The 8968-nt window shown below is 42.6% G+C and overlaps 1 protein-coding gene across 1 annotated transcript; it reads left to right on the top strand.

Moving 5' to 3' along the window:
- The first annotated feature begins 1016 nt into the window (after positions 1 to 1016).
- raver1 (ribonucleoprotein, PTB-binding 1) lies at positions 1017 to 8338 on the top strand. The gene is made up of 14 exons (XM_072368552.1): positions 1017 to 1375; positions 2411 to 2477; positions 3475 to 3944; positions 4919 to 5110; positions 5197 to 5317; positions 5408 to 5508; positions 6097 to 6175; positions 6452 to 6654; positions 6780 to 6861; positions 6971 to 7113; positions 7274 to 7345; positions 7476 to 7610; positions 7801 to 7866; positions 7948 to 8338. Exons 1-14 carry the CDS (start codon positions 1052 to 1054, stop codon positions 8092 to 8094), a joined length of 2202 nt encoding a protein of 733 aa, XP_072224653.1. The 5' UTR covers positions 1017 to 1051; the 3' UTR covers positions 8095 to 8338.
- Positions 8339 to 8968: the final 630 nt, after the last annotated feature.

The raw sequence follows: 8968 nt of genomic DNA, 5'->3' as shown, positions 1-8968 counted from the left end.
ATGTTAGGGTGGTTTATTTCAAGAAACCTGAAATTATCTGTGGAATGTTGGTGCAGACAATGCATTTGGCACAAGGCAGTAAGTTGGGCAATTAAACACTTGTCATGCAATTTATCCTTGTGAACAAACAACTGCAACTCACGCCCTAGTAACTTTATCACTATGTACATTCCAAAAGTTTGCACTACTTTTGACTGTTCCTCATTCCAATTTGGTGCCTCTAACAACTGGAATCAGATGCAAAAAAAAAAAACAAATGCTAAAGCTCTCTACCTAGATTTGCTTCTGGAATCTGCTTGTTAAAGGTCATGTATATTGTGTGTGAGAATGGTTTTAATGTTTTTAACTGTTCTATGTGATTGTTTTTTTACTTTCTTGTACTATGATTGCTGTTTGTATATTTTGCATTTTGCTGCAGCCTCTTGGCCAGATTGTCACTGCAAATGAGAAAAAGCTGATAAGGTTAAAAAAAACAGATAAACAGATAAAAACAAATAAATACATTTGAATACACTGGTGTTTGGAAGTTTTCAGCAACTGACTGCTCTGTTGGTATATCCTTGTCTAAAAAATATAACTGACTGTCTTCGAGCTTAGGTCTGGTTTTTTTTTGCTTTTTTTAATTGGAAAGCATTTTTGAAACACACCAGTACATAGACATATATATAGTATAGACATATATATGTCTATACTATATATATATGTATATATGTCTATACAGTATATATGTCTATAGTATGTGTCTATACTATACAGTATATACAGTAACTACTATGCAGTATATACGTAACATTGGTTGACACTGTTCCACTGTATATATACAGTCAACCAATGTTTAAAATAAGTACTTAAAAGTAAATCACGGGTTACGGGAAGGCCAAAAAGGTTTGCTTGAAGTGACCACGCCCCCACACTACGTTGCGTCGTAGTCATGGAGAATGCATCCTCCTCTCGTCCAATCAGAAGCGGCGCTGGAACCATGTGTGTATTGTTTAAACTGCTCAAATCCGACAGTTTTTCCAGACAGATAAAACTTCCACCAAAGTAAGTGATGGCGGCTGCCGTATCTGTTAGCACAGCTGGCAGAGATGAAAACACAGACACTGGGCCCTGTTTTGTCTCTCGTCCACTTAATGGAAATTACGATCTCGCTGCAAATCAAGAAAACTGGATGGCCGGAGATCGCCGGTATTCTGAACTCGTACCCGGAGAAGAGGACGCGACACCGGAACGCGAGTGTCAGCGAAGGGTCGACGAGGACCTGACATCACTGAGCCCTGAAGAAATCGAGAGCCGCTTAGAGAGAACTCGTCGGGAGTTTTACAACCGAAGGAAAATAATCATTAAAAACCTACCCCCCGACGTTAGTAATCAGGTAAGATTAAAAACTGCTTGCAAATTGGATGTTCATTAGCGGGTGAACAATTTATGGGGCACTTTGGCTAGTGTTAGCCTAGCTCCAATATCCCTACCATGCTACCAACGTTAGCCTGCTAGCCCTTTAACTAGTTGGTTGCCTTTTAACTTTTGTTTGTATGTTTTAAATCACTTAATTGCATCTGCAGCTGATTTAAAAGCCAGAATGCAGTTTAGTGAGAGCTACTGAACTAGAATGGTATTGTTTGATAGGTTAAGTGTGTCAATTCACACAACTTGTGTTAAACGCCAGGTGCTAAGTTAACTGTCAAATCAAGTGGTCAACTATGGCCTGTGTGACCTGCCAATTCGGCCTTGCTGGTAACCGATTAGCAACTTTCACATTTTATTACCTTGTTCAAACCAGTAAGACAAATGGTCTGTTATTCTAATCAGTACAGGGAGATACAAGTGCAATACGTATTTTTTAACTATTCCATCTGTTGTTAATATTGTCTGCTTGTATTAGCCTGACTATGATTTAGTCGAGATGCTACTTTTTTTTTTTCTTTTTTGGGAACGTGCCTGACTCGTGGGGAGCGGTGGGCCTGCGGGCGGTACCATTGTTCACAGGGAAAGGGGGGTTGGGTGTTTAGGGAGTTCGAGATGTGAGCTGCCATATAACAAAAGATGGAAGGCGTAGGGACAAAAAAAAAAAAACCGTTTCAGAAAATGCTAGAGAGCATCACCACTCGTTTGTCAATGGGTAAAAGCAGCGCAGAACAATTTCTCCTAGAACAATGGGAGTTATTCAACTCTCATTCCCCCTACAGGTGCACTTGTCGCTAGTTTCCCAGTGAACATGAACGAGTTAATTATATGATGATACAAATCTGCAATTAGACAGACATCCTTTACATTACTGACAGAATTTTCGACACAGGAAATCAAATGACCTCTGACATGATGGCGTTTTATACTGTGCATTAATAAATGTAACTGTCTTGATGTAATCATTGCCTGTTGTTTTTTATTTTTTTATTTTTTTTCGCAGGAGGTCCATGAGCTGTTGGGCAGTTATGATCTGAAGTACTGCTTTGTTGACAAATACAAGGGCACAGGTTGGTCTAATTCCAGTGTCCATCATGTTGTAAATACCACTTTATCTAGTGATTTATAGATTTCATGCAAACCCCAGTTAATCTATGAATGGTAACAAAAAAAAAAGCAAGAGCCAGGGAAACAATCCTGTTTCTCCTTAATGGACCTATTTGCTACAGTGTAACAAGTTTGCTAACTGCTCATTTAAAGAAAAAACTATCCCTGACTCCTGGTGAGCAAAGACTCACGAATTAGTGCCTTTAGTAAAGACTTAGATGGTCAGTTTGTTCCAGTAACTAATCATTATGACAGCCATACAGATGGATCAGTTTTTAAAAAGTGGTGGAGCTCACTTGTCACACTGAAGCGCAGCAGAAAAATTTAATTCCTTCTGAGCCACATTTGAATTCAGGAGAGACTTCGTAATTAAAATAGATGAATAAAAATAAAAAAAACAGCCCAGAAAAGGCATTTTGGTGGCTTAGCAAATTGGCAGAACTACATTTCTCTAGAAAGTGGTGGCTTATAATGGTCCAAAATAGTATGAGCCAGATGGTAATTTCAGGTTGTGTCTGGTATCTACTAAGCTGTTGTGGCAGAAAACCAGTGGCATTGTGCTTTCTTTTTTTTAATTTTATTTTTTTTACAATATCTAGAGTTTGTCACATTGCTATTAAGTAAATGCCAATAATTAAAAAAATTATACACTTCTATATGTGAATACATTTTTTTATTAGTTTATTTTTCAGTGATGATCAGCCAGTTAAAATGCCTGAGATTCTTGTCAGTCCCTAAGACTAGTTTAGCATCACTGGCAGAAAAAGATGGCTTTTCCCTCACATTGTGCCATCAGCATTACCAAACATGCTGAGGTGGAAACGGTGTCAACAGGATTTGCCCTCTGAGACCTTCTGTGAATTGAAAGTTGATCTTTTTCTGATTGCAGGCTGAGCAAAAGTCCCTTCCTCACATTGCACTAAATTTAGAATTTACCTCTTTCCCTTCTTCATCACTCAGCATTTGTGACACTACTCAATGGGGAACAGGCGCAATGCGCCATCAAAGAGTTCCACCAGCATATGCTTCGGGACCGGGAGATCTCCGTGCAGCTGCAGCCGACCGACGCTCTGCTGTGCATCGCCAACTTGCCCCGAGCCTTCACCCAGCAGCAGTTTGAAGAGTTGGTGCGACCCTTTGGCAACTTGGAGCGCTGCTTCCTAGTTTACAGCGCGTGCACAGGCCATTCCAAAGGCTACGGCTTTGTGGAGTACATGAAGAAGGACTCGGCAGCCAGAGCCAAGTCGGAGCTCTTGGGGAAGCAGCTGGGCTCCCGCATGCTGTATGTCCACTGGACTGAGGTGGGCTCGCTCACATATCCACAGCTGCACTCCAAATGCCTGTGCATTGACCGCCTGCCCCCGAGCCTGCTGACTGCCCAAGACCTCCACAATGCCCTGGCTGACACTCATACGCCTGTGTTCTGCCAGGTCAGGTTTACTACACACAAACGCGCTGCTACTCATTGAGTTACTGACTTCTGAAGATTACATTACCCTGATTTCAGTTTACATCAAGAAAAATGAATGCCCTTCTATCTCTTAATAATGGTGGTTCCTTCATCCAGCTTGTGTTGCTTTATGCAGTCAAAGGGCAGATTAAGAGCTTAGTGAATGCTAAGCGCCACCATCTGTATCAGAAGGGGGTAAAGTTGGTCCCACGGGTGTCGGGATTCATTTAAGAGGTGTGTTTGATATTTTAGTCAGGATTTTATAAAATTGTTCTCCATATTTGATCTTTGAGCACCTTTCACCTTTACCCCAGTTTCCATGTGGCCATTCAAAGTGTCTATAGCAGTAGCAAATGCTGGTTTCTATGGTGATGACCACCTGACTCCCCCTGGGGGTGTCATTCAGCAGCCTTTTCTGGAATGAGAGAGAGGGGTGTCTTTTTAGCATGACGGGCATGGAAAGAGTTTTCTGTCGGTTGCAGTTTTTTAATTATTTTTATTATTATTACTTTTTAAGATTGCGTTGAAGTCGGCAATGACGACGTGTGACGAATGATTGAGAAAATGCTTTTAAAGGAAACTCGAGTCACATGAACAGGAAAGTGTTTGCGAGTGATTGAACTTTTTCTTCTTTTAAGTTTTCAAATGTAATTATGTTGATTAAAAATGTTGTGGAAGTTTGCCAAACGCTACATGAGCCTCACTAAATGAATGGTTGTTCTGACAGACCTCACTGTTTAAGTTTTTAAGTGTAGAATGAGAGGCTGACGTAAGAACTTATCCCATTCGGATGATTTATTCATTAATTTCTCGCTCACTTATCAAAAATTGTGCCAAAATATGTCCTTAGTGAAAATATTTAAGTGACTTTATTATACTTTAAGCCCATCGACTGTATTCAATGGCAGCAGGGTTGTGGAATTCCAATGACCGTTTTATTTCTCTTGCCCACAGTTGGCTCAGGGACAAGATGGAAGTTTTCGGCGTTTTGCTGTGTTGGAGTTTGCCACTGCGGAGATGGCTGAGGAGGCGCAGCGACTCACAGATGGCAGGCTGCTGGGCGGGACACATGTAAGGGTGTCCTTCTGTGCCCCCGGTCCACCTGGACGAAGCATGCTGGCAGCTCTGATTGCAGCCCAAACCATGGTATTCCAGTCAAATGGATTCCCAGCGGCCTTATAGTTTGTCATAGTTCCTGTGCTTATTATTTGTCTTGTTCCACTCTCTCCAAGGCTGTAAACAGGGGCAAAGGTCTCTTGCCTGACCCTACAGCCATGCAGATTCTCACAGGCCTCAATAACCCTGCTACCCTCAAGATGCTGCTCAACCCTCTGTCACAGGCACACAAACAAGGTAAAGAGTCGTCAGCTGCCGCTCCAGATCATTGATTTTAAGTTTAAGATTTGTTCCGGTGTTGTGAATCTTGTTGATGTTTATGTGCAGGCCTCCTTGGGGCAGCCCCTGCAATGCCCCTGCTGGCCAACCCTGCTCTCTCTGCTGCCCTGCTCCAGCTGCTGCTTCAGAACCAGGCCAAGGTCCAGCAGGTACATCTACCCTTCAGGCTCTTCTGATATGTTCCCTCCTGCTGCTCCTTCATCCTGTTTTCGATTTATCCTCTCCCACTCATACACGCTTTCCCTCCCCCCTCTCCTTCTTCCATCCCTCTGCGCCATTAGCAAGCCTTTCTGGGAAATCATCTTCTGTGGGCTCAGGTGCTGCACAATAAAGAAAACCCTCTAGTGCCTTGTGTGAGTGATGATGGTGTTTAGTGTTTGGCTTTCAAGTGAGGTGAAGGGTGAAGCTAGATGGGTCCCAGTCTTTGTATGGGACTGGTGATAGAAAACCGATTCACCTCTGCTGGTTGGCTCTCTCTGCGAAGGTGTGACGTTTTTAAGATTGTGTGTGTGTGGGGTGTTCTTTTGAGTGGTTCTGAGTGATGTAGTAGGTGTGCTTCGTTATTGTGTGCCAAAATGGTAAATTCCTGTTCTGTGAGGACATAATTTGATATGTGGTGAGTAAACCTTGGGTGCTGATTAAGAGTGCTTATGTAGTTCAGCAGTGATGTTCAGTGCATGAGTGTTGCAGTCAGGTAGAGTGACCCTCTTGTGACACTGCTGTCTTTCTGCCAACAGGCCGGACTCATTGGAGAGAATCCTCTGGCTGCTCTGCCCGTCCAGCAGGGAGCCCATCTGCTTGGAGATCTCCCTCAAGGTTTGACATCCAGCTGTAGCACCTTGAGCTACTAATTGCATGTTTTCGCTTTCCCTCTGATTGTAAACATCTGTATCTTTGCTCATTTGTCATGCTTGGCACTGCTTATGGTGGTCATGATATTCTTTTAGGCTTAATGTTGTGAAGTAGATTTTTTGGTTTTAAAAAAAAAAAAACCTCTTTAATTTCCCAATAGAAAACTTTCTACAAAGGTAGCGAAGCGGATCAGATTTATTGCATTGATTATGAGTCGGGTCATATTTTTCTTTGCTTTAGGTGGTGTTGTCCCAGGTCTGGGTCTGCAGACAGATCCTCGGCCCCCATTAAAGCAGATGCCAATTGGCAGAGCCCAGGCAAGGGAGCAGGATTCCCCCACATCAGTGTGCAGCTTCCCCCAGACTTCCTCTCCCACCCTACCGGGCATCTCCATGCCCCTGATGGGTGGCATGATGGGGGCAGATGGCCTCACAGCACATGGGGTGAGGTTACTATTTCCATAAGTCCTTTCAGCTCTTGGGATTTGTCCAGTGTTTTGCTTTTGTTTTACTATCATGTGCAAGAAGTTGGTGGGGAAAAGAAGGATAACAATCTTCCTTAATGTCAGGTTTCTTTACTGGGTGATCCTCCAAAAGATGTGAACCATCCACAGAGTGGCTTTCTTAATGTAAACAATAGCTTTCCCTCAGGTGAGATGCTTTTAACAAATCATTATTTTGTTTGTTGTTATTGCACTGTGTGGTTCACAGTAAGCCAGATATATCCCGCTTATATCTGCCTCCCCGTTCTCTGCCACAGGAGCGAGCTGCAGACCTCATCCCTATAAAAAAAGGCCTACACTAACTAACGTGTCCAACCAGCATTCGCATCATAGCATACAGCCAAATTATAACCTGCGTTACCAGGATTCCTACAACTCTGAATATCCTCCTCTTCACCAGGTAAATGGCAGATGTTACTGCTTTGTCCGTTTACATTTCTAATATTATGACATTAAAGGATGCTGCTTTTACTATTCACGGTGGCCTGCACATTGTTGCTCATTTAGTAGGCTATAGGCGATGTGATGCGGTCTGATGCCCATCTGGTGTTTCTCCTCAGGATCCCCTGGCCCACTTGTACGAACAGCAGGAGAACCTTGATACTGGGGCCTTGGCAGGATTTGGTCAGGAGGTATGTTTTAGTCGGCTATGTCAGCTGGCTCTAGCACTTTTTAAAATGTATATTTATTTTTTATGTCAATAAATTAAATGTGAACCTCCCTCTTAGTCCAACATGTTCAGAACTGTATTACTATCTGCAGCTCTCTCGTCACCACGACTACAGTGAGCAGTTCTCCCACTTCGCTTACCCTTCCAGCCCACCCCTGTCGTCATATTTCAGCTCAGGGCCTGAGGCTTCTAGTAACGGCAGCCTCCCCACCACCCACCTCAATAGGGTACATCTAAACCTGATGATTGATTTAGACTTTTTTTTTTTTCTTCCTTTTTGAACCATTTATCACTCGTAAGCATGAAGTAGATACAATAGTGATAGTGCTAGAGACTAGTCTTCAATATTTGATGTTGCACTTTGAGTGCCTTGGTTGACGTAATGTAGGTCATTGAAAACTGGTCGTTTGTCCTCAGGCTGTAGGAATGCCTCCTGTGAGCCACAACGCCAACTATCCTCCAGGCCTGGGAAATGTTATGAGGGTAATTACCAAACTATCTTAACTACCCGTCATTGCTCTCATACAAAAGCGATTCTTCATCGACTCTTTTCGTCAATTCTAGACACCCATCGGAAGCCACAAGCGCGTGTTCTCCCGGTTGATCCCGTCTCCAGAGCCGAGCCCTGAGGGTGGTTACGTGGGCCAGCATTCCCAAGGCCTTGGTGGTCACTATGCAGACTCCTACTTTAAGCGTAAGCGCATATTCTGAATACAGCTGAATGCCTCTTGCTGTAAGAGTAGCCATTCGACAGCCAGGACGCAGTGGCATCTCCAAGCGGCTCAATAGGTGGTGGTTCTTGGATTAGTCCTGTACTCCTTTGAGTGACCCCCGGAGGGCGCTGTAGAGTGAAGCCTGTTTCTGTCTTGGCAGTTCTGTCACTCCAAGGGAATTCTTTGTGTACATTGTTTATTTTCTTTCCTTTTTGTGTGTATTTTATTTTTACTGTGCTTTGTAAATGAAATTTTTACTTTGTTGTTTTTTTTTTTTTAATTATTATTATTTTAAAGTTTCTGTTAAACTTGTACAGAGTGGAGAAAAAAAAAAGCTTAAGTAGCTAATGAAGTCTTTTCTTTGAAGCATTTATTATTATTATTTTTTTTTTAATTTTTTTGGACCTATCCCTGTATTGAGTGTGGTGTGTCTACAGATGGTTTGGCCAGTTTATAGTGACAGCCTCGTGCTGCTTTTTATAATGGTTGATATTTCCTAACTTAATGTAAAAAGTTCAGTTGATTGTTTTGCGATGGTGTTTTGTTTTCCCCTTCTTGCCACAGGGTTGTATATTTTGCTGTTAAACCATTTTTGGATTCAGGCTTTTTCTCGTTGCTGAACATGCAGCTTTCCATCCATACTGCTAGTTGTATGTACCCAACAATGTATTATACGGTAAAGCTTTTTATTTAAATCATTCTGGGATGTTTTCTGGAGCCTTAACTTTTCCACGTTGTCTTTTGATGCACACCCTCCAACCTGTTTTTATGGATGCTGTTCTCTGCACCGGTTGTCGAGTGATGCACTTGGAGGACACTGGTCACAATCCTAACGCCTGTAAAAGATGCCATTCAAAGTCTCCTCACACTCA

The sequence above is a fragment of the Leuresthes tenuis genome, unplaced genomic scaffold (genome assembly GCF_036924035.1).
Source record: "Leuresthes tenuis unplaced genomic scaffold, fLeuTen1.0.hap1 SCAF_17, whole genome shotgun sequence".
NCBI lineage: Eukaryota > Metazoa > Chordata > Actinopteri > Atheriniformes > Atherinopsidae > Leuresthes > Leuresthes tenuis.
This window is presented reverse-complemented; position numbering and strand designations above follow the sequence as displayed.